This window comes from Acomys minous (genome assembly GCF_964271855.1).
Source record: "Acomys minous genome assembly, chromosome: 12".
Lineage (NCBI taxonomy): Eukaryota > Metazoa > Chordata > Mammalia > Rodentia > Muridae > Acomys > Acomys minous.
Window position 1 is genome coordinate 80,248,464 of NC_140493.1, and position 25,342 is coordinate 80,273,805.

Sequence of the window (25,342 nt, forward strand, 5' to 3'; positions counted from 1 at the left end):
GGGAGAAAAAGGAAATTCCTTGTATACCAGGAAATCCCAATTTTCTTAAGAACTTGGGCCAAAGGCTTCATGTCGATCGAGTCCAAAGACAAGATTGACTTTCCACCTGGGTGGTGATTTTCTATGAAAAACTGTGACTATCAAACAAGATGTTTAATAGAAGGCTTCTGCTTTTATGACATCATCAGACAGATTGTAAAGGGGACTGTGAGGCACTCTTAGAACAGTGGCCACTTTCGTGGGGGACCAAGAACAGCAGAGCAGCTCTGAAAACAATGAGAGAAAGCTCCCATGCTTAGTCAGGATCCTGAAAACAAGGCATCTGAGAAAACATGACATCTACCCAGAAGGCCACAGTCTTCCAGGTGTTCAAGACAAATAAAAGTGGGTCCAAGGTAGCAGTCTCTTCGCACAGAGGGGCTGAGGTCACCACCTCCACTCCTCAGCGGGGACATGGGTATATATCCCCAAGCCAACGGAGTGCTGCTGTCCCCCAGAGCCCTCCTACCCAAAGAAGAGCCGAAGCTACATACCCCACCCCTCACCATTCAACAGCAGACTATCCTCGCTCTCTGTCCCCACAGTCAGGGCCTGGCCTCTCTACAGTCTCCACTTCCCGGGGAACTGAGAGCCGACCAAGAACAGAGACACTCCGCCGGTACTCTCCTCATCGAAAGAACCAGTCAATCCAGACAGTGTCTTCCCATCTTGCCGTGGGGCATCGGAATGTCAGTCCCATCAGGGAAGAATCAACGCGAAAAACTGAGACCAAACCAGGGCGTGAGGTTGGCTACCATCTCTCTCCAGCCTCTGATGCCAAATATCGCCACTTGTGTTTTATAAACGAAAAAGAGGAGGACCCACCCTCTAAGGTCCAGAACCCCCAGGGGGTTAAAGTTCCCCGTAGGACCTCAGCGCACCCGAAGGATGAAGCTGTACAAACAGAGCCCATCCGAAGGGCTACTGCGGAGGTCAGGTCTTCAAAAACTGTCTCTATCCCGGAGCATGGCAGTCGTGTCACTAGTGACTATAAGACAGTCGTTAGAAAGGAGCCAGAAATTGGTCCTCACAACTCAGAACCGATGACCTCGCAAAAGAACGTGAAGTTGTCATCAGGCCTCAAAGTTTCTGTCCTTAGAGATTTAGATGGGGCACCCCGAGCTCCTTCACGCTCAGAGCGTTCCGTTTGTATTGAGACCAAGCCCTCCTCAAAGGTTTTAATATCAGATACGGAGCCCACTGTGAAGCCCCCAACTCGAGACCGTGAGACCACACGCAAGGTGACTATCTCCCCAGGAAGACAGTCAGCACAGTCACCTCATCGGGCGACAGCTCGAGCCGTATCGGAAGGAGCCTATAAGTCTCCCCTGTATTCAGAGCTTTCTCCAAAGCCCTCCATCCACGCAGAACTGGAATTGACCCCTCGGCCTTTGCCCCCTCGGTCCTTACCTAGGTATGGGCCTGATTGCTCATGGTGGGCCTTACTGAACCCTAAAGTTGAAGTACCCCAAAACCAGTCATCAGTGTTTGATTTTGAACCTAAGTCCCCTCCTCCCCTAGACACTTTAGAGTCCTTTTATGAAATGGACTCAACCCCTTTCTGTGAGGACCTGACGTTGCAGAGAGAAAAAGCAAGCCTACCACCATCACCAAAGGATTCCTTATTCCAAGTACCACTGACAGAAGTGCAAAAGGCTTGGAAGTGCACCAGCAGACAACACATTCCAGGCTTCAGTGCTTTCTTCATGGGTATGTGAAGACGCAAACGGTCCAGGTGCAGCCCACCAGTAGTGAAAATAGGACATTAGGGCGGGCCCCGAGGCTGCCTTCCTGCTAGTGCCAAAGTCGGTTCTATCTTTGAGTACAGCGCCCCGTTGCCTTGCCTGCCAGCTTCTCTGAGCTCCAAGCTAGTGACATCAATGCAGATGGCTAGAGCATTGCCTCTAACGGGCATTTCAGCTTAACTCTTGTGTCCGTGGAAGGTAGAGGTGGACTTCAGGGTCAGAAGTGGATTCCTCGGAGTGGAGATACAGAGCTGAGGCAGGGTGAGGGCTAGTAAGGGCTGCCAAAAATAAGAGCCTCAGGTAATCTGGCTTCAAAGTGGAGTAGTGGGGGCATACCAGGGCTGGGTCTAGGCCTCCCGGGACCTAGCACAGAGAAGCATTCAAGTGCCCAGAGAAGGTGGAAAGATGGGAAGGGGCGGTGGGCAAGCGGGACCCAGCCCTAGGTGGGAGGCGAGTGAAAAGGGTCAAAGGGTAAGACATTCTGATGAAGACCGGGAGGGAGGGACGGCATTCCACAGACAGGAGAAATGCAAGTTTCTCTTACTTTCAGATGTTTCTGAAGAAATGTACAACCGGATCCTCTGGTGGCTGAAAGGTCTGTGTTTTCCCTCCTTGTGAGGAGTCTTGTGGAAGGCTTGGGGGGGGGGGAGGGGGGGGAGGGTGAGAAGGCAGGTGAGAGGGCGGCCTCCATGTCTGCTTTGTCTTTTTAGGAGACTAAATGGCTAGGGTCTAGACATAATTGAGCAGTAATTCTTTTTTTCATCTGAAATTCCATTATTAATCATCCCTTTGGGAATGTGAACCATTTTCATTTTCAACAGTTTCCTTCTAGTAAGAACACATCTCTGGGAAGGAGAGCAATTTGAGCCCTGTGCTCCTTACACTTAATCCTACAAGATCTTGTTAGGTAGGCCTTGCCTGGCCTTGACCTTGCTATGTAGACCAGCATGGCCTTGAATACACATAGATCTGCCTACCTCCCAAGTGCCAGCCCCTATCACATCTCTTAAGATTTAATTGCTTTGATGTGTATGGATGTGTATTCTCTGTGCCCATGGAGGCCAGAAGAGAGTGTCACATTCTCTGGAACTCGAGGTAGAGACAGTTGTGAGCTGCCATCGGGTTGCTGGGAATCAAACCTGGTTCCTCTACAAGAGCAGACAGTATTCTTAACCACTGAGACACGTCTCCAACCCACCTGCCTCTGCCAGCACATTTTAAAGAAAAATCACCAAAACAAATGGAATTCTTGCTCATTGCTGAGTCCACAGTGGTTCAGGTTAAGGGTTCAGAACTCTCCTCTCATGTCCCCCCACTTGTTGCCCTAGCAGGATCTCTAGGCCTGCTAATCCCTGTTCTCTAGGTCTTGCATTCATCTCTGGAAGCATTAGCATATCCTCTCAGGTCCCTCTGCTCCACTTTTGTTTTTGTTTTTTTTTGTTTTTTCAAGACAGGGTTTCTCTGTGTAGCCTTGGCTGTTCTGGACTCAATTTGTAGACCAGGCTGGCCTGGAACTCACAGCGATCCACCACTGGGATTAAAGGCATGCGCTACCACTGCCCGGCTGGAGATGTTTTGTATATAAAGCTCTTAACACAGAGCTGGGCATCAAGAACACTTAGTAAATGGCAGTGGCTGCTGCTGCTGTTTGGGCCAGTTGGAGCCCTGAGAATGAACTTGGGCTGGGCTATGCCCATATCAGCTGGGCATCTTTAGTAACACTCTTTTTTTTTCCCCTCATGTTGACACTTCCTGAGTTCCATTTGCTGGCCCCCTGGAAATGCCTGGCTTCTACTTCTTTGTTTTGACAGATGAGGAGGTAAGAATCCCTCTGGGAGGTAAGCTTCTTGTCCAGTGTCCCAACCCCTCTCTAATTCCTGCTCCTGTGCGCGGACAGGAGGGGTGTGAAAGGAGACGGAAGGGCATCTTGTGGCTAGGTTGGCTGTTCCCCACACAAAAGGGCACTGTGTGCCACCCAGGGGCATTTGTACAGAGATGTTACATGAGCTGAAGTTGCAGCTTTGAAGAGAAAGAATAGAGATCTTTTACCTGGTGCTCCAGAGGAGACTGGGCAGTTAGGGGTGGGATCATTCCCCATCTGGCTCGTCCCTTCTCCTGCCCAGGGCACTTCAGAAAGGGGTTGCCTTTCTGGGTTACACACTATTTGAGTCCTCAAGTTGGAGAAGCATAAAGTGGGCTCTGTTCTTGACAGCCCTGTGTCCTAAATTTGTCAGTGTCCTGATTCTGCATGTACTATTCCCTTAAGTACTTGGGCTCCTCTTCTTGGTCCGTGTTTGATAAGATGGTCAAAGCTTCCTGCTTCCTTTCTTTCCTGCTAGCACATTCCTCTCTTACCCAAAGCCTAGCAACAGCTCCTAGGGAGGCCCATCCTTGGCCGCCTGACCCGGAATGAACAGTTGACCTCAGAAGGAAGAAATGAGCAGGGACAGCAGGAGCTCAGATAGCAGAACAGCTGAAGTGGGGGGGGGGTGTCCAGGAATGCAGCTGCCACCCACTCTGTCCTGAGTTCTTATCCAGCCTCAGGCCCTGAGCTCAGCTGTAGGTGGGAGCAGCCGCTTTTAGAGATTATCTCCAAGCAGAGCAGTAAGTCCCCCCCTTTCCTCTGTTCTCCCGCTCCACTTCTTCATTCCATAGACAGTTTTTATTCAAATGTCTGATACTCGGCTAGGCATTAATACATATAGGCACGTGCACACACACACACACACAAATACAAATTTGTTTTGAGATACTGACCACAGGAATGGGGAGATAAGACATGGACAGGAAAAATATATATATATACACACTAGTCGGTGCTCAGATGCCCAAACAAACAACCGGCTGAATGAATGGTCTTGGCTGGGCTTAGAAGATGGGGAGTCAGGAGAAGGGGAAGCAGACAGTAGCTACATCCTCTTTTCCAAGGCCAGAGGGAGATATCTTAATACAAATCTATACCTTTGGGAAGAGCACTGTTTTCTTTGGTTCGAGATTTGATGTGTGTGACTAAGCAGGCTCCTTTCCCCTCTCCCCCCACACCCTCACCCCCTTTTCTGTGCATCTTGTTTTAGTTTAGGAAGTCAAAAGTTCTGGCAGCAGAACGACTTCTTCCCAAAATAGCTCTTATCCTGTCTGGATAATTACAGCTCTTCAGCCAGGCTCAGTAGCAAAGCTGCTCCCCAGAAGCTGGGAAGAGAAGGCTCTCGCGCAGCTAGGCCGGGGTCGTCTCTGGATAGAGTTGGACAAAGTCGCCTCCACGAAACACTGGCCCCCAAGCCTGTCCCTTTCAGGTTACATAACCGTCAGGCTGACCTAGGATGGAGAGCTCATAGTCCCGGTGTGCAAGGCCTCAGTTTGCTCTGACTTGGGAATGTTTGACCGTAGAGACCGGTTCAGATTCCATTCCCAGCAGGAAATCTCTAGTGCCTCAACCTGAGTGTCTGGCTCACGGAAGGCCGTGTTTGTTTCCGAACTTCGTAAACTCCTTCAGATCAGCAATGGATGAGTCGAGATTCAGCCCGTGACTCTGAGTGGAATGGTTCCTCCAGGTCCTTTCGTGTAGGAGTAGTGTTGAGAAGTGCTTCCCACCCTTGGACGGGGATGGGGGTGGGGGGTGGAGCCTCCTCAGAGAAGATGGAGCTAGACTGAGGGGAGCATGCCTAATGTGTGTGTACTAGCAGAATTTCAACAAGAGGCTCCTCCTACCCAGGCCTCCAGTGCCTCAGGAAGCTGCCTTCTCCTCTGGCCTGGGGAGTTCAGAAAATAATGTGGCTCTTAAAAAGAAGAGCTACAGTACCTCTGATGGACAGAGCTGTCCCTGCCCCAAGGTCACGTGTCTACAGGAGACCTGGCCTACTCACCCCTGAGTGTGACTTCCCAGGCTCAGAGGAGGAGGTGGCTCCGTCCTTGCTGTATCTATCAATTATACAAGAAGCCTATTCTGGAAATTAGGGCACGAACCAGAGGAGGCCGTTTCAGTGGTACCCAAGGCAGACTTGAAATGTCTTCAGGGTAACCCTGAGGGACCGGGTAGTCAGACGCCTGTTGACCTCTGAACCCTGGGGAAGTTCTGCTCTGTGGCACTTTATTTACAAAGGAAAGCCTAAGTCTCTTAGGAACCGAGGAGTGTGTATGTTCACGAAGGAGGTAACAGAATCCTAGAATTTGAGCTATTTGAAAGGAATCCTGGGAACTCTCTTTCCCTTTTTCCCCTTGCCTTGTAAAGAGCAGTGCTTCTCAAGCTTCCAAATGCTGAGACCTTTTAATACAGTTCCTCGTGTTGTGCTGACCCACAACCATACAATTATTTTTGTTGCTACTTCATAACTGTAATTTTGCTAGTCATGCATTATAATGTAAATATCCATGTTTTCCTATGGTCGTAGGCAACTCCACAGATGTAGAGGCTGCTGGTTGAGAGGCTAATGTTGCCAGCAGAGTACAGTATGGGTTGAAATGAGGCAGGATACCTGAGAAGGCTTTTCACAGCAGCTTCTTATCCTATCAGACTATACTTTGTCCCTTTTCAGCAACCACAGGCAGCCAGCTCTGGAGCAGGATGAACAGCTGGTGACTTCTGGCCATGACTTGCTAATTCCGGGACAGGTTAAGCCGACCAACTCATAAGGGTTTATTCCTGAAAGTCCCACTCTCCACGAACCCTCTTTGGCCCTGGACAAACCAAGAGTTGAGGAAGGGTTCTGCCTAAGCGCCAGCCTCTGGGTAGAGTTGAGGGGTGATAGCCCAGCTTCCCCATGACACTTGGCAGCTGACTCTGAAGCCCATTGTAACAAGGGCAGGGAAATGCGATGCCTCCCTAGAGATGCCTCCCTGGAGATGCCTCCCTGGCTTTGATGGTGGAACTGAAGCTAAACTTCCTTAGTTTTTGTTGCCCAAATAATCCCATATAGGCACATACATTTTAGACTTCCTAGTATATGTTTTTCTTTTTTGTTTACCTAATTTACGTGTGGGATATTTTTGCCTGCATGTATATCAGTGTACCACATTTGTGCCTGGTACCCTGGGAAATCAGAAAATGGCATCAGATCCCTGTAATTGAAGCTACATATGGTTGTAAGCCACCATGTTGGTGCTGGGAGTCGAACCTGGTTCTGGAAGAGCAGCCAGTGCTCTTAACCAGTGAGCTGTTTCTCCAGGCCTTCTTCTCCCTGCTCCCATCGGTGAACTTTGAAAAGCTGACTGCTCTCCTGACTGGACTCCATTTCCCGTTCTTCTCGTTAGACTGTTTTAGTGACGTTTGACGTGATGGTTCTAGTAAGGCGGAAGACTGGGCTCAGGTAGAGTAGGAAGTCAGCTTCAGGGGCAGGTATGACTTGAGTGAGGAGGAAAAATCTTTAACCCATAAGCCACCCTGACAGCTGTTTAGCCAGAAGGCCGCTATCATGAGCAAGCAGAGACGGCCATGTCACCCTCTGCTCAGCTGCCTTTGGTTCAGCTGCTGGGAAGGGAGCAGCAAGACAGCTGCTCCTCAGGCTTGGAGGAGGGGAACAGAATGTGAGTAATGCCTCTTAGTTCCAGAGAGATGCCTCGTTCTGAGGCTTGACCTGCAGAGGCTGAGGCTCTTCCTTGGTCCGCCCACTGTAGTCGGTCACCTGATTCCAGGAGATCTCTGGTGGCTGTTCTTGGGGACTTGGGCTGCTTGGTCAAAGACCAAGACCTGAAAAGCTCACCCCTCAGACGGCAGCAGCGGCATATTCCAAAGTCACGTTAAGGCGTTACCTTGGAGTTCTCTGCTCCCGTCTCTCTCTACCCACTGCACACAGACTCCTAATCCTTTGCAGGGAAAACATTTGAAATAGCCACAGTTGGTGGCAGCTGGCTGGGTGTTGATAATATCCTCATTTACAGATATCATAGCTACATCTTAGTGGCTTTACCACTTCATGTGACTAAACTTTTTTTTTTTTTGAGACAGTGTTTCTCTGTGTAGCCTTGGCTATCCTGAATTCATTTTGTAGACTAGACTGGCCTTGAACTCACATCAATCCGCCTGCCTCTGCCTTCCGAGTACTGGGATTAAAAGCTTGTGCCACCATGCCTGGCTGTGACTAAACATTTTTATAGCAACCTGTGGAAAAGACTTCTTTCTCTCTACTTCATAGATGAAGAAACTGAGGATCTGAGCTTGTTTGTCCAAGCTGAGAATGCTAAAGAACATTCCATTCTGGGAAACCTCAGTGTGGTACAGATACTCTTTCTGTAAAATAGCTTCTCCGCTTTTCAGAAATGACAAGAACTGTGAAAGGACAGTATTAGTGAGGCAACACTCACATGTTCGCATGTGAGTTATGAGGCTGAGAGGCAGCCTGTGCTGGAGAGCAGACAGAACAGAGGACAGGTGACAGACAAGGACAAGGGCCAGAGAAGTCTAGAGCCTGAGGGCTTGTCTGTGCATTAAAATCAGAATGGAAAACTAATTAGTCAATTGTTTTAGTCAGGCCATATTGACTAGCCCGCTCCTGGGGGCAAGGCCTCTGTTAATACCACGTCACATGCTCTCTATTCCCTGGATAGAAGTCAGCAGAGGTGAAATGGAAGCCACACTCCAGCCCCTGAGGAGCTTTTGCTTAATTTGGGAGAGAGCAGTATGCAGTCAGGTCCCTTGAAAGGGTGTGGATGTCTAAGGATGGACAGCGTCTAGTGCAGTGAGTCAGCAAACCTAGCACTGAAGCATTTAGGAGTGGTGTGGGGGGAGGGAGGTATACTTGACTCAGTATGACAAAAAATTTGGTAAATCAGTTTCCTAAAGACTGCAGGGTGACAGAGTCTGTGACTTTGGGACCCAGAGAGGTATTCAAGGAGAGGCTGGGAAGCTGGAAGAGCCAGACTGTTCAGGGGGTAATGTTATGAGAAGGCATGCAAGGCCCTCCTGACCTGGACCTCCTATGTCCTTTGTACTCAGAGGGGGAGAGGGAAATTCCTGCTTCATTGAAATGGTTGGCCTCTAGCACCTTGCCAGCTTCAGAGCTGCTCTTCATATGCAGCCACATAATAGGTGCCAAGAAACAAGATGGCCCCCTGCCTTGCCACTTGCTCCAGTAAGTCATTCCTTTGTGACAGAAGGGAGACACAATTAGTTCATGAACCATGTTTGGGAAACGGCCTTTGCTTATCACGCAGATCTGAAATGCTTACTTCCTGTGGTACTCATTCCTTACCATGGACTTGAACGTAGGTCCTGGCTTGGCCCACACTCAGTCTCCTTACTAAGCTGCTGTGTCATGCAACCCTTCGTTCATGAGTGGGTGGAAAAGACGGGGTAGAGGACACCAGGAGGTTTTTCTGTAGAGGACTCAAGGGAGCCTGCTGTAGCTGTGACGGCTGGTTTGAATTTCTCAGGGAGCGATGTGATCCTCTGTGCCAAGCTAAGTGTCTGTTCCCCCAGAAAAATGTTTGGTTCCCTGTGTTAGTGGTGCTTGGGAAATTGGGATACCGGTGCTTACCTCACCGGGGATGTTGAATTCCAAGGGAGATTCAGACTTATATGAGCTAAATGGTCTTAAGGCAGAGTTGGCCAAGCCACCTGATAGCAGGTGGCTCCCTGCACCATCAATTGTGGTTGGCGCAAAGGCGACTGGGTCAGAGCGATGCTTCTGACCCAACATGGATCCTACCCCAGTCAATACAGAGAAAGAGCTGGACATTGTGGGGAGGATCCAGTTTCTTTCTATGAGGGAGCTAGAGGCCCAGGAAGATCAGTAGACAACGTTGCCATAGGGACATTGCTATGGCCACGCTCTCACCCCAAGCCCTTTGAACGCACTACAGGGTTAGCATATAGGCCTGTGGAAATGGAATGGCATGGCCCATTCCCAGCTGTTATTTTACCCAGAATGTTACAGTACCATAGTTAGAAAGAGACTATGCACCATCGAGACTTGTGCTCCTTAGCTCGCATCTAAGGTTTCTCTTGGGGCCTCTCTCAAGGCAAGCTGGCATCAACATGCCTCAAGACATGTAGGGCTCTGGAGCCCAAGCAGCAGGTGTAGCAGAGCGCTGTGGGAGCCCAGCCACCCCTGAAGATGAACTAGCTGAGCTGCCTTCTGAGATAGTCCTGAGTCCACACTCACAACGGGTTAGGGCTAGAGTCTGCTGGATTTGATGACAAAGGAAAACAAGACTTTGTAGTTAGGCATGCAGTTCCCTCCTTTTTAAATGTTTTCTTGTGTGTGTGTGCATATACATGTGTACATGTGGAAGCCAGGCCAGAATTCAGCCTTGGGTGTTGTTCCTCAGGATAGCCATCCACCTTGGGTTTTGTTTTGTTTTGTTTTCAGACAGGCCGTCTCACTGGTACCTGGAGCATACGGGTTAGGCTAGGCTAGCTGGCCAGTCTTTTTTTTTTTTTAATATTATTTATTTATTTATTTATTATTTATTTATTATACAGTGCTCTGGCTGCATATACACCTGCAGGCCAGAAGAAAGCATCAGGTCACATTATAGATGGTTGTGAGCCACCATGTGGTTGCTGGGAATTGAACTCAGGACCTCTGGAGGAGCAGTCAGTGTCCTTAACCGCTGAGCCATCTCTCCAGCCCCCTGGCTGTCTAGTCTTTAGCTCCCTCCCTCATGCTGGAATTACAGTAGGCCACCATACCTAGCTTTGTCTATGGATTCTGAAGATCCAATTCAGGTCTCCCAGCTTGCACTGCAAGCACTTTATAGACTAAGTTATATCATGACCCCAGCCCAGGGTCTGTTTTCCTTGATAAAGATTCCCCACCACTGCCACCACCCACATGACTAGAACGGCTGATGCTGATGAGGTATCTTAAAGGTGTGTGCTAGTAGCCTGGGGCTGTGTAGCCTAAGGCTGACACTCGAGACGTGTCAGGGAAGGCAGCTAGCTGCTGCTTCTGTAGACTTCCAACAGCACGGGATTCTCCCTTCTGTCTTTGTTTTTCTGGGTGCAGCTTGAGATCCCCTGTCTACTAGAGGCCTTTGTTGGGACCTTATTTCTACCTTCAGACCCCTCACTGGAGGCAAGCTGCAGGCCTCAGGGTCTTTTCTCAAGTCTCTTCAGCGCCAGACTTGTTCCTGTCTTCCTCTAAGGCTTAAAGAAGCATGCAGCACACACTCCTTCCCCACCATGCCTGCTTTTAGAATGCCAGAAGGAACAGTTAGAATCTTAGAGACCATCTAGTTTGTTGTTGTTTTCTTTTTTTTTCCGAGACACGGCTTCTCTGTGTAGCCTTGGCTGTCCTGGACTCACTTTGTAGACCAGTATGGCTTCGAACCCATAGCGATCCACCTGCCTCTGCTGGGATGAAAGGCATGTGTTACCGGGGAGACCATCTAGTTTTATCCCCATAATTTGGGGGGGGGGTGGAAACTGAGGCCTTAAGAGGTGAAGTGAGTTGCCTAAGCTCTGCTAACTAGAAGGTTTCTCCTCAGCTTGCTAGCACTCGTACTATATAAGGGGGCTGTGGCTGCAGAGCTCAGTGTTGTCTAAAGTCTATTCAGGCAGAGGCCAGTCAGTCAACCTGCTCTTTGGGAAGGGCTTTTGGGAGTCATGGGCAGGGGGGCATGTTTCTGGAAACTTCCACAGGAGCCTGACCAGTTCAGACCCTGCTTAACTCAGGAAATCCCTACCTAACTGCCGGTTCTGAAGACTCTACCTTCAGCTAGCTGCTGCTCTGACCCTTCTGACCTTCTAATGCTCCTAAGGCTGCCTGGGCATTCGGTCCACTGCCTCTTGCCTGCTTGTCGGAGGAATGGCCCGCTTCCACTGCTTATGCTTGGCTGGCCTTTCCAGATGCCCTCCCCACCCTGCTTTGCCCCAAGCAAGGCTTCCTTTCCCTCAGAGGGCCGGTCTGCCTCTTCCTGCCACCCTTCCCTCTGGATAGCAAATCCTCTTTAATCTTTAATCTGGGGTCTTGAACCAAAGCAACCTGCCACTAACCCTTGTCACGTTCACAGTTTGAGTAGAGGTGAATGGCCCTTTCCCTCTTAGGGGTTGGAGTGTGAGTATGAGCAGTCAGTACCTGGGACGTGCTCACTCTCCTAAATCCTTGTTGAATCTCGGGGGTAACTAATGCTCTCTCTCCAACTCTTGTCACAACTCGCACCCCCTGTGGAAAGGCAACATCTTCCAGGGATGCCAGGTGGGCTGGCTTGTTTGTTTGTTTGTTTGTGGGGGCTGACTCGAGTTCCTACGGGCTAACACTGCCTGGAGAGACCATTCTAGAAAAATCAGTTGCCCAGTGCAGTCCTGGGCTTCTGGAGGAGTTCACGCAGGCACCCACCGCGGCTGCAGAGGTGCAGGCCCCGCCCCGGGCCCGACTAGCCCCGCCCCACCCCGGCACCGGCGGACCGCACACTGCAAGGCTAGTGGGGGCCCCGCGGTGCAACAAGGTCGGCGCGCAGCTCCCACCGCGGGTTGCTAGGGTGCTGTCCAGGAGGAGCCGGCCCGGCTCGGGCCGCAACCATGGTAAGCAGAGCGGGCGGCCGGAAACGCAGGGCCTGCCACTCTCGGGCAGCTCCAAGGGGACATAGGGCGCTGCAGCTCTGGATGGGCAGGGCGGGAGGTACTGTCCCTGGCCCCGGGTTCTGACTGGGCACTGCTGGCGCCGCGTCGCCGCTCTCCAGTTATTCCTGAGTGGAGCTGCTTTGAGTCGGCCGCGGGCCTCGACCCCCAGGGTGCTCCCCAAGGTCTTGGAGGAAGGAATAGGTCAGTTCTGGGGGAGGGGGGTGGCTACTGGAAGCCTCTGGTGTTGGGGAAGACCGCACTGACGAGGGTGGTTAAAGGGTCTCTGCCCTTGCCGGAATCAGCTGTGTTACCTGGATGACCTGTCCTCATTCACCTACCAGGGGTGCAAAAAACAACTTCCTTTAGAAAACACAGAACAAATCCAAACACACTGACAGCCTCACCCAAAGCGATGGTGACATACATGACCCACATCCCCCTGGACCCTTCTCAGAGAGGAAGAGGAAAGTCTAGTCTACTGTTCTGTAGGGGGTGGTCAGCTCTATCCCTTTGCCTTCCAGACCAGAGCCACGGGAAACATTGCTCCTGCTGCATCTACCCTGCTCCCTGCAACTAGGTCCCTCTGCAGTGTGTGGGGGTTGAGGGGGGCAGGCGGGCTCGTTCCTGCCACCTGCCTGTGAGAAGAGAAGCTGTAACCCCAGATAAAAGTTTGCACCCTTGGCTGTGAGGATACCAGCTCTTGTACTGCTGTTGCCAGCTCCTGCCAGAAACACGACGTATGGGTGCCAGGGCTTCCAGGCCACACGCCATCCTCTTCTTCCAGGCCTTGCCTTCTGCCTGGGGAGGCACAGGCTGTTTACAGCAGGAGGGGATTGGTGTTCAGCCCACAGGGCAGGATGTTGGCTGGGAGCAGCTGCCAAAAGGGAACTCTCTGGGCCCTGTGGAAGCTGAGGCTTTCAGGTCTAGAAAGGCCAACCTTTTGGGCTCTTGGGTCTCAAGCTGTGTCTAGGCAGAGGCCCAAGTTTAGGCCAGGAAGTGTTAGTGACCCTATGACCTGCTCCGAAGGGGGTTCCTGGGAGAGGCCAAGTAAGGCTTGTCCTTATCCCAATCTCCCCCCCACCTTCTTTCCACATGGGAGACGGACAGGCTGATTGTCCCCAGCCAATCTCCCCCCCACCTTCTTTCCACATGGGAGACGGACAGGCTGATTGTCCCCAGCGCTAAGCCCAGCAGGAACCAGGGGGTACTTTTCCTGCCACCCAGTAAGTTCAGTTCAGCCGAGGTCTTTGGGCTTTCAGCTTGGCTGAGGCCACCCTGCTCTCTTCTAACTAAAGATACCCCAACACTACCCAAATGTCCAGTTTCAGGCCTCTGCCCTCACTTGGCTGGCTGGTTCATGTCAGGCCACACTTCTCTGCGCTGTGGCGTGCCAGCGGAGGTCAGCATCCTTTGAAAGTCAGGGAGGAGACCTCAGACAAAGAGCTCTGGGAAGTTGAAGTTTCTACATGAAAAGAATGATGATTATTAATGACTAGTCTTTGACTTGAGATGCACTCCAGCTTCAAATCAGTTACTTGGGGGTGCTTTCTCTCAGCTGTTCTGGGACAAGGAGAGGCCAGGACGTTAAAGCCCCTTTAAAACTAGGGCGCCGTCCAGGTTCACAGAGGGTATTTCTGCCCTAACCAGAAACACTGGTCTCCAGACCCCTAGTAGGATGCTCCATCTGTGTACCCCAGCTAAGACTCCTCAGTTGGTCTTCTGTCTAAGTTGGCAGCCCTCAAGCCTCTGGGATGCCAGCCTCCTTTGAGTTGAACCCATGTTCCTTAGAGACTAAGTGTTCTCCTAGTGATTTTGTGGAAAAGGTCAAATACGACGATATAGGTCTTTTATGAGTACAGAGGTTGGGGCTGGAGAGATGGCTCAGCGGTTAAGAGCACTGGCTGCTCTTCCAACAGGACCTGGGTTCAATTCCCAGCACCCACATGGCAGCTCACAACTGTCTGTAACTCCAAGATCTGACACCCTCACAATGCAGCAGGCAAAACACCAATGTACATTTTTTAAAAAAATGTGTACAGAGATCATGGGTCTTTGGATGACTGGAGTCCATGGGGCAAAGACTCCTTTGTGGCTGGTACTCCCTGCAGAGAAATCTAATAGCAGTTTTTTGGACAGTGGGACAGCAGCTTCTTCTGGTAGGGAAAAAAAGAGGGACACTTGGGAAGAAGTGCAGGACTGTCCCCATGGAACTACATGCAAGGGATTATTGGGCATTGTCACCCTTCTTTAGCTTTGCTTAAAGTTGGGGTAAAAAAGATGGAAGAGATTGGAATCTCCAGACATAGATTCCTTGGGTGGCTGCCGCCATGTACTCACGGGCCAGCTCGCCTTAGAGATACCTTGTAGTCTGCAGGCAGGCTTCAGTGTCCTTAGGGGTTAATGGGAGAAGCCAAGTGGATCGAGCCTGTGCTGCATCTTGTTGGGAGGGAGGTTGGTGCTGTGCCCACCAGGGTAGGAAGCAGGCAGGCAGCATGGGACAGCCAATCAGAGGAGGAGGGGACTGCAGAGGAACCCAGTGATCCCTCTGCAGCTGAGCTGCCCTTGGAGGGTGAGGGTGGGAGCCCAGGGAAGGGGAGGGGAGCAGGGGGTGGAGAAGAGCATTCCACAGGCTTTTTTGGGAAGGGGGAAGGAGCAAACCAGGAAGCCAGATGACAACAAGAGCATCAAGACAAGCCTGTTTCTGTGTGAGGACCCTGCTGACTAGGGTCTACAGTGTGGGGCATGGACCACTCACAGGGATGGCAGGGGAACTCCGTCCCTGAGGACAGGACTGAAGCTGGGGTAAGGTGGTGCTCGGGGAGGTGGGTAAACCTAACTAGCTGGTCTTCCCCTTGGCCTTGATCGGCATAGGGGCTCAGGTTGGAAAATGGTTTGGCCTCTGGCACATCCGGGGAAGGTGGATAGACAGATGGGCAAAGGACCCAGAGCCTTAAACTCTGTGCCTGGAGCCCTTTGGCCTCCCCCGTGCTGATGTGCAGTCAGGTCTGGCAGGGAAGATGGTGGTGCTGGGGTCCTGGTAACTCTGCCGAAAGGCTGTGGGCTTGGGATTTCCGTCAGTGCTTTCCAGTCTTTTCTCTTTGTCCTTCTGCTCTGTGGCCTGGACGGAACACAGTCCTTCCTCAAATGCTTATAGCAGGACCCCCAGATCAACTTCTGGGTCACCGTATGGTGATGCAGGGACATTTTCTGGAATTCCCCAGACTCATTAGGTGCCAGACAACAAGACCTGCTCCATCCTTTCTCTGCTGCTGTATAATTAATTCGGCCAAGCTGGGACAACAATTAATCATTATGCTAGAGCAATGAGCATAAACTGGGTTGTGTGGTTACCCCGTTGGACCTCAGATATAATGAGCACGGGCGAGTGGAGCCTGTATAATCAAGCTTGCCTTAGCATAGCCTCTTGGGGGCACTCGGGTCCACATGCTGGTTCCACTTTCCTCTCTGCTGTCCAGGCAAACCCTGAGGACTGGTGCCGAGCAGGTGTAGGGCCCTGAGTCAGACCAGACTCTCCTCTAACCTCCCCTTGTCTGCCTCTTCCAGCATAAGCCCGGCAGTGTGCATGCTTGTCTCTTTCACTTCTGACCTTTGTGAAATGGGGCTCTGCAGGAAGGCTGTGGCCATCTTATCTCTCCCGCTCTGGCTGAGACTTCACAGTGGTCCAGGGTAGCCCCACTGGCTTGGCCAATCCCCAGACGGTGACTCAGCCTCTGCAGCTGGCCCTTGTCCATTGTCTGGGGGGTGGCACGTGGGTGTTGTGAGGCAGAGATGAGCCCAGCACTGCCAGGCACCCCACAATGAACGCTGACCCCAACAAGAGAGGGGAAACTCTTGGGAAGCTTATGACTATAGGGGTGCTGAGGTCAAGAGTAGGGGAAACCACACATCTTCCATGATGATAGTGGTGGAACAGGCTTCTCTTCCCGTCACCCCACATTCATGGCTCCTAGAGGAGGCCGTGACCCTTCCTGTGCTGCTGAGTTGAGGGACAATGGGCACGCAGGGAGGCAACTAGATGTCGCTCCCAGCGTGTGGTATATTTTTAGACCAGGAGGTGTAGCCGTACTTCGGCCCTCCAGGCCTTTTCAGCTTTTCACCTGGCTATTCCTGGCTGCCCTCCATGTTTAGCATCCACAGAGGGAGGGGCCTTGCTACTCTTCAATTCCAGGGTTTAGAGCCAAACTTGGGTGTGGTTCAGCATCTAGATTAAGAGTAGGGTCAGCAGGCCTAAATCCAAGGCAGCAAGTATGGAAAGAAAGCCCCTGTGGTAGAATATGCACTTAGGTGCTCAGATCACTGACCAGCAGTGGCAGAGGCACTGAACCCTCTCCTGCCTCTTACTGTACCTGGAGGACAAGCCCCCTCGCCCCGCCCAGGCTGCCAGCACCCCTGCCCTTTTCTGATGCTGCACTCTTCTTGAGAGACACACTCACGTCGTAGGCCTCTGCTCTTCCCCCTGTCCCCCCCACCCCATTCATAGGACAGACTCCAGAAATGGCAGCCTCAGTTGATAATCTGCTAGGAGAACAGGGCTTTGTAGGACTGGACACAGAGGCCCTTTCCACTCTCTTGGCTCTGGGAGGCTAGTGAGCAGGTGTATGTGTATCTGTGTCTTGAGTGAGTGTGTGTGTATGTGTTTGCATGTGTGTGTATATGTGTGTGTCTGTGTGCATGTGTGTATGTCTGTAGGTATGTGTGTGTGCATGTATGTGTATCTCTGAGTGTGTGTGTGTGTGTGTGTGTGTGTGTGTGTGTGTGTGTAGATGCGAGCACTCCCTCTGGCTTTGCTGCTGTTTCTTTCCCTTTTAACCACAAGTACTTTCCTTCTTTCCTTTTCAACCTTCTGCCTTTTGCCCCATCTTCCCATCCTGCTCCCTTCTGCCACCCCCACCTACTCTACCCCAACCCCCAGATCAAGCGTTTCCTGGAGGACACCAGTGATGATGCTGAACTGAGCAAGTTCGTGAAGGATTTCCCAGGAAGCGAGCCCTGCCACCCACCGGAGGCCAAGACCAGGGTGTCCAGGCCCCAAATCTCGGAGCCAAGGCCCCAGACCCCAGACCTCTGTGATGATGACCTGGAGTTTAGAGCCACCTTGTGGCCCCAGCCCTCTGACAGTCAGCAGTACTTCTCTGCCCCAGCCCCTCTCAGCCCTTCCTCCAGGCCCCGCAGCCCATGGGGCAAGCTTGATCCTTACGATTCCTCTGAGGTAGAGACTTCAGCCCCTGCCGGCCTCTGCTTCTTAGTGGGTGGTGCAGAAAGACCCAGGGAGGGCAGAAGGCGAGGCAGGGGTAGGTGTGTGGGCATGTGCGAGGGCCTCAGATGTGTTGGTAGGGCCGTTCTGTCTTGCCTCAGCCCCCTGCTCTGTGGTTGGTTTCTGCCTTGAAGGCATTGGGAACTCAGGGTAACAGCAGGGACCGATGACCTGGCCAGAGGCATCAGATGGAGCTCAAAAGATGGGGCAAGGACCTAGAAGAGGAAGGCTGGTGATGGAAGCTGCTTCTCCGCCCTGACGTGTAGTGTCTTCCAATCCACTAGGATGACAAGGAGTATGTGGGCTTTGCAACCCTACCCAATCAAGTCCACAGGAAGTCTGTGAAGAAAGGCTTTGACTTTACACTCATGGTGGCAGGTAGGAAGGGGTGAGGCTGGGCGGGGCAAGGGCTGTTTCCAGGGGAGTTGATGTGTGTGTCTGAAGAGCTCATAGGGACAGAAAGAATGAGCAAAAAATGATCAGGTCCTTTTTTTTTTTTTTTTTTTTTTTTTTTTTGGAAAGCATGTCCTAAAATGTGCAGATTGAGGTGGCGGTGGGGGACATGATGCACTTTGACTAGCAGTTTAACAGTTTCCTAGTATTTCCCTTTTCCCTTGCTGCCGCCTTGTGCAGTCTCTTGACTCCATTCAATCAAGATGTCTGCACAAGCTTCTGGCTCTGAAATACTGAGCTTTGGTTTATAGAGTTCCCCTTGGCAAGATGGCAGTTTGCCCCAGATCTTGATCGTGTGGACTTTACTTTGAGTGGGTGTCTCTGTCTTCTCTCTCATCAGGAGAATCTGGCCTGGGCAAATCCACTCTCGTCAACAGCCTCTTCCTCACTGACCTGTACCGGGATCGGAAACTCCTTGGTGCTGAAGGTGAGGCAAGGAGAAAGAAGCCCAACTCTCCATAGGTGCTGGAGGATGGGGCCCTCCCTGGCATGCCGAAAGCCATGGCTTCCTAGAGAGACATATGGCTTCTTTCCATAGACCTAGCTGGCCTGGCTCCCTAAAGATCTGGGTGCTGTACTGGGTGTGGTGGTACACGCCTTTAGTCATAGCACTCAGGAGGCAGAGGCAGGCGGAGTTCGAGGCTGTCCTGGTCTGAAGACAGAGTTCTAGGCCAGCCAAAGCTACCCTGTCTTAGGGGAAGAAAAACAAAAAAAGATTTGGGTGCTGAGGTTGGGCAGGGACCAGAATCCTGATCTTTGTATGAGTTTCTGACCCCTAAGGGATTCCAGGAATCCAAGAAAAAAGCCTGGAGCAGAGAAGAGGCTGGGGCCAGAGCCAACAGCCACCGGCATTTCCTGTGTTGGGAAATGTGTTTTTTGCTAGTTCCCAGGGAACAGGCCCTCAGGCGCCTGGGGGTGGAAAGGGAGGCAGTCTGCGGCAGCAAAGCTAGCTGGGGTGGGCATTTTTTTTTTTTAAATTTGCCCTGGCCTCAGTTTCCCTCTCCTCCAGAGCGGATCATGCAAACTGTGGAGATTACTAAGCACGCTGTGGACATAGAGGAGAAGGGAGTGAGGCTGCGGCTTACCATTGTGGACACTCCTGGCTTTGGGGATGCAGTCAACAACACAGAGTGGTATGTCTGACCAAGGACAGCACCCGCTGCCACCGCCCCACACCCATTTACTGCCTGCGTCTTACCCAGGTCACACACAGTCACAGACAGTCACATTTTCTAGGAGAAAGAGGTCCGTGACCTTGCTAGACAGCTGGATTCCTTTAACTGGGCAGCTGTCTCTTCTGTAAACTGAGAGGGAAAAGATTGGAATGGATGGCTTTATTTATTTTTGAGACAGTCTTACTATGTAGCCCCAGCTGGCCTGGAACTTGCTCTGCTGGCCAGGCATGACTTGACCTCCGAGATCTGCCTCGCAAGTGCTGGGATTATTCTTTAGACAGTGTCTCTTGCTGTATATATAGCCTGGGACTCACTATGCAGCTCAGGCTTTGAATTCTGAGGCTCTCTTGCATTAGCCTTCTGTGTTGGGACTGCAAGTTTGCACTACTGTGCTCAGCCCTGAATAGATAGATGGTTTTTAATGTTCTTTTCAGTTCTGACATATAATCCTACGATATCTGTGAGGACTTAAGGTGAAAAGCCCCAGAAGAGCAAATGCATATAAAAAACATAGGTGCAACACAAACACCGTCATCCTTCCTTTCTCTCCTTTCCCTAGCTAGTTTATTATTTTTTTAAAGTATGTAAGTGCTCTATTTACATGTACACCTGCAGGCCAGAAGAGGGCAATATATCACATTCTAGATGGTTATGAGCCACCATGTGGTTGCCAGGAATCGAACTCAGGACCTTTGGAAGAGCAGATAGTGCTCTTAACCTCTGAGCCATCTCTCCAGCACCCCAACTATTATTTTAGATGCCACAAACAAATCTTATGGGGAAATGAAAGAAGGTGTGAAGGAAAGAAAAGCAAAAGAGCAAAGGGAAAAAAGAGCAAAGGGTAGGCCAGCTGCCATAGTGATGCACCATTGTAAAATCTTGGGAGCTGGATTCAAGGCTAGTCTCAACCATGAAGCCAGGGACTCTGTCTCAAAACAAACAAAACTGAAAGAGAGGTAGGGGAAGAGTGGAAGAAAGAAAAGAAAGAAGAAGGAGAAGAAGAAGAAGAAGAAGAAGAAGAAGAAGAGAGAACTCGGAACTCTAGACACCCTTCAGACTGCTTAAGGAAAGAAAGGTGGTTTTGACATATGCATTGCACACCCATCATACCCTTAGCTTTCATTTTTTTCATGAGTTAGAGGAATTCTTAGGTAATGGCCACACATAATTCAGTGGGTACAGATAATAGAAAAAATAGCGGGAGAAAAGGTAGTGTGTTTGATGAAGAAATTGGGCAGATCATACCAAGAGCACAAATCTTGGTGGTTAGCAACTTCATGACCTTGAGCAAGTGGTTGCATTCTCTCTCCTAATGGAAAAAAAAAAAGCCTCTCCCTCCAGCAACAAAAACCAGCTGGGCATGGTGGGGCATGCCTTTCATCCCAGCAGATATGGACCTCTGTGAGTTGGAGGCCAACCTGGTCTACAGAGTTCCAAGACAGTCAGGGTTATTACACAGAGAAACCCTATCTTGAAAAACAAAAACAAACAAACAAAATCTCAGCCATTTCTATGTCATTTGTTTGATCTGAAAATAACCCAGAATTATGCCTATGCATTTTAGCAATGGTAACTGCGAGGCCAGTAACTAGATTCATGCATCCCCTTGCTGACAATTTTAAGAATTACAACATGATTACAGAAGAACATCAGATCAAGCGTGGCCTTCCTGAATGGAAGTTCCTGTGTGACTGCACAGGCTATATACCCAGGGTGCTTAACTGAATAACCGTTTCACTGAAGACCTTTCTAAACCCTCAGCCCCTGCTCTATCACTACACCAAGTGGCTGTCGGTCCCCACAGGTAACTGGTTCATCATCAGCTTCGTCTGAGCCTTGCCTGGATGAGCTCCCTTACATTCTCACTACAGCTGTGCTAGTTTGTGGTACATGGTCTTTTGGTTTCCATCAGTGTGTCTGATGGTCTGAGGTGACTGACCCTATGTTCTCACCATCTCAGTAGATGCTGAAAATTCTAATCCCAGCTAGTACCTGGTCTCTGCTATACTAGGTACCACTTCTAACACACTTACCTCTTTTTTTCCTTAAAAAAAAAAAGTTTCAATTTCGGGGCTGGAGAGATGGCTCAGCAGTTAAGAGCACTGGCTGCTCTTCCAGAGGACGTGGGTTCAAGTCCCAGCTCACAACTGTCTGTAACTCTGGTTCCAGTGGATCTGGCACCCTCACACAGACATACATACAAATAAAACACCAATGCATAGAAATATTAAAAAATTATTTCACAAATAATTTCAATTTCAGTAAGGATTCCTTTTCAATAGTAAATAGTTCCCAGATAATTCCACTTCACTGTTATAGTGTACCTCCAGAGATACAAATTTAGTCAACCAGCAGGGATAAATGTGGCATAAACATACAAGGTGAATGTTCTTAGGGATACAGAGCAAATACGAATGATCCTCATCCCTGAAAGAGATACAGCCTGGTGGTAGTGAGCTAGGAGAGGGAGAGCCATTTTGTAATGAGTTGTGTCCATCAGATAACAAATGAATGGGTCAGGCCATGTGTAGTTGCTGACACTGAGCTAGGAGTCTCAAACCATAGAGAATTTACTAGCCAAATGATCCAAGCAAGTCTATCAGAGGATTCATATTTCATTTCTTTATATATAAAAAGAGTGCTGAGCTTAAAGTGCTGAAGTCATGGCAATGAGGATTAAACGAGATCATTGAAAAACAAAAGACCAGAGAAAATGAAGTTCTTAAAACACACACACACACACACACACACACACACACACACACACACAGTGTATGGAGGAGGCCATAGTTTCATCATGGGAACAGATTCTGAAAAACACATCATTAAGGATTTCATCATTGAACAGACACCATAGAGTCTCCTGGCAACCCCAGATGTTATATATCAGTTATTGGGCATGACCCATCAAGAGACTGAATATAAGACAAATGAGGCTACTGCTGGCATAACACAGCAATTGTTTTACAATAAATATTTTTTTTATAAGTAGAAAGCATATAGTATGCTGCAGTGAATGAAGTGACAGCCATTTGGGTTTTTTGTTGTTGTTGTATTTAAAGATTTATTTATTAAGTATACAGTGTTCTGTCTACATGTACACATGCACACCAGAAGAGGGCACCAGATCTCATTATAGATGGTTCTGAGCCACCATGTGGTTGCTGGGAATTGAACTCAGGACCTTTGGAAGAGCAGCCAGAGCTCTTAACCGCTGAGCCATCTTTCTAGCCCGTGACAGCCATTTGTTACTGGTTTTTTGTTTTGTCTTGTTTTGTTTTTCGAGACAGGGTGTTTCTGTTTAATAGCACTGGCTGTCCTGGCATCACTTTATAGACAGGCTGACCTCCAACTCACAGAAATCCGCCTATCTTTGCCTCCCAAGTGCTGGGGTTACAGGTGTGCACCACACCTGGCATGTGATACAGTGTTTTTGAGCTATGCTTTTAGAACAATTTTCATAACTTTACTCAGTGTACATGGTGTGTTTGTGCCATGCCAGGCATATGGAGATCAGAGGACATTGTGGAATCAGTTTTTCTCCTTTTACCTCTGTGTCTAGAACTGGACACAAGTCACCAGGCTCATGTGGCAAGCATTCTTACCAACTGAGCTCTCTCATCAGCTGTGTGCTATTTTTTTATATGCCTGGCAGCACATGTAACTCATGGGTGCTATGATGTTGATGGCAGAACTTTTTTGTTTTGGGGGGTTTTTTTTTTTTTTGGCTCAATTATCTTGTGGGACTGATGAAATGCATGGACTCAGAGTTGAAGCATTGCTTCATGGTGGATGACTATGTGGAGTAATATACGTGTGGCTATGTGGTGGAGAGCCGTATGCATCACCATAGCGTGTGGCTGTGTGGTGGAGAGCCGTATGCATCACCACAGTCAGAGAGTCCTTCATAGAAGACCTGGCTCTTGGATAAGGAGGATGAGAGGGTCTGGAGAGGCCAGGGCTCCAAGGCTGGCATGTGATCTTGACTTAGGGTTTCCCTGGGTTCTGACTGGTATCCACCTGCTGCCACTTTGCTATGCTTCTTTGCCTGGTCACCCTTCAAACTAGTATTTATTGAACTGCCTGTTTACCCAGTCTAGTTTTTTTGTTTTGTTTTGTTTTGTTTTATAATGAAGACATGAAACACTCCCATCCTACCCAGGTATATCCTTGAAAGAATAGTAAAGCCAAGCCTGGCTCAAGCCCGAGCTCACTGGGCAGCCCCCACTCCCGGTTTCTCTGCTTGTCTGTCTCCGCCCCAGCTGGAAGCCTGTGGCTGAGTACATCGACCAGCAGTTTGAGCAGTACTTCCGGGACGAGAGCGGCCTGAACCGCAAGAACATCCAGGACAACAGGGTCCACTGCTGCCTGTACTTCATCTCGCCCTTCGGCCACGGGTATGGTCTGAGCCTGAGGCTCCTGGCACCACCGGGTTCTACTAAGGGAACAGGCCAAGAGCACCGTGGGCAGGGCCACCACCAGCAGGTGGTCACAGATTCCTGTTCCCCAGGCTCCGGCCATTGGATGTTGAATTCATGAAGGCCCTGCATCAGCGGGTCAACATTGTGCCTATCTTGGCTAAGGCAGATACATTGACGCCTCCTGAAGTGGACCGAAAGAAATGCAAAGTGAGGGAAGCTGACGGAGGGCGGGAGTCAGGTGGGTTTCTAGAAAGGAGGAGGTACCCAGAACTGTGGACCCCCCCCCCCAATCTGTTTGCCAGATTCGGGAGGAGATTGAGCACTTTGGAATCAAGATCTACCAGTTCCCCGACTGTGATTCTGATGAGGATGAGGACTTCAAATTACAGGACCAAGCCCTAAAGGTGGGGCCAACCCTAGGGCACCCCCTTCCCATCTTGTTTCTGCTGGGCAGAAGAGGGGAGTAGAGTTGTTTATAAGGACAGACTTTTGGGGCGGAAGAGGACGCTGCCTTCTTAGAGCAAAGCAGAAGATACAAGTGGAGAGGAACAGGTGAGATCAAGGATGTTGACAGGCAACCGTAACTTCTTTTAGGAAAGCATCCCATTTGCAGTGATTGGCAGCAACACCGTGGTAGAAGCCAGAGGGCGGAGAGTTCGAGGCCGGCTCTACCCTTGGGGCATTGTGGAAGGTAAAGCTCTGAGCTAGTGACCCCGAGTCTCCTTGCCCTTAGAGGCGCTTCTTTACCTCTGACCCTGGCTGACTCCTAGCCTTGCCGTGCAGTGGAAAACCCAGGTCACTGCGACTTTGTGAAGCTGAGGACAATGCTGGTGCGTACCCACATGCAGGACCTGAAGGACGTGACCCGAGAGACGCATTATGAGAACTACAGGGCACAGTGCATCCAGAGCATGACCCGCCTAGTAGTGAAGGAACGGAATCGCAAGTATGCCCGGAAGCCAGGACGCAGCTGGCCAGGGGAATCCCAAGTCCTTCCCTGTCACTCTGCAGGCCCCAGGCTTCACTCAAGTTGGTGCTGGGGTCCCCCCAACCTTACCACCCTCCTCTCCCCCTCCCTTCAGCAAACTGACCAGAGAGAGTGGTACTGACTTCCCTATCCCCGCTGTCCCACCAGGGACAGATCCAGAAACTGAGAAGCTAATCCGGGAGAAAGATGAAGAGGTGAGAGCAGTGTGCTGTGGCTGAGCCCGGCAAGTGCCCTGCTTGATACTCCTCAGGGTCTCTTGGCTTGGGAATAGGAGGGACCCCTGGCTCTGGGACATATGTGGGATGTTGAGTGGTTCGGCCATTTTTATCATTACCTAAGGGCTACCAAGACCCCAGAGTCAAGGGATTAGAACCTGGGGACACTCTGCAGTAACACTCACCCCTATCCAACACCTGGTCTTGATGTATGTGCCTATTTCAGCTGCGGCGGATGCAGGAGATGTTACACAAAATCCAAAGACAGATGAAGGAGTCTCACTAACTGGCTTTTGGACCTGACTATTTAAATCTCTTCCTCCTGCCCAGGCCAGCTCCTCCCTGCACCAGCTCTGCTCAGGCATCGCCCCCGCAGCTACTACCACTTCGCCTTATAGCCCTTCCCTCTTCTCAGACTCAGAGGAAATAAACTTTAACCTATATGTGGCCTTGGGTGTCTCTGTATTTTTTTTTTTTTTACCACTTCCTGGAAACGCAGTTCCTATGACTCAGTTTGAAAGGCTGATGGAAGT

At 50.4% G+C, this 25,342-nt stretch overlaps 1 protein-coding gene across 6 annotated transcripts; it reads left to right on the top strand.

The window, feature by feature from the left end:
* Nucleotides 1–238: 238 nt before the first annotated feature.
* Nucleotides 239–25,258, top strand: SEPTIN4 (septin 4). Of its 6 annotated transcripts, XM_084749328.1 has the most exons (14): nucleotides 239–1,749; nucleotides 2,335–2,383; nucleotides 8,597–8,600; nucleotides 17,216–17,512; nucleotides 17,842–17,935; nucleotides 18,351–18,437; nucleotides 19,020–19,143; nucleotides 23,448–23,582; nucleotides 23,696–23,813; nucleotides 23,909–24,010; nucleotides 24,201–24,297; nucleotides 24,390–24,552; nucleotides 24,689–24,788; nucleotides 25,036–25,258. In XM_084749328.1, exons 1-14 carry the CDS (start codon nucleotides 333–335, stop codon nucleotides 25,093–25,095), a joined length of 2,847 nt encoding a protein of 948 aa, XP_084605454.1. In that variant the 5' UTR covers nucleotides 239–332; the 3' UTR covers nucleotides 25,096–25,258. The 6 variants fall into 6 exon arrangements, with proteins under 6 accessions (XP_084605454.1, XP_084605450.1, XP_084605453.1 ...); XM_084749324.1 differs by lacking the exons at nucleotides 239–1,749; nucleotides 2,335–2,383; nucleotides 8,597–8,600 and adding an exon at nucleotides 3,550–3,603; XM_084749323.1 differs by lacking the exons at nucleotides 239–1,749; nucleotides 2,335–2,383; nucleotides 8,597–8,600 and adding an exon at nucleotides 14,908–15,084.
* Nucleotides 25,259–25,342: the final 84 nt, after the last annotated feature.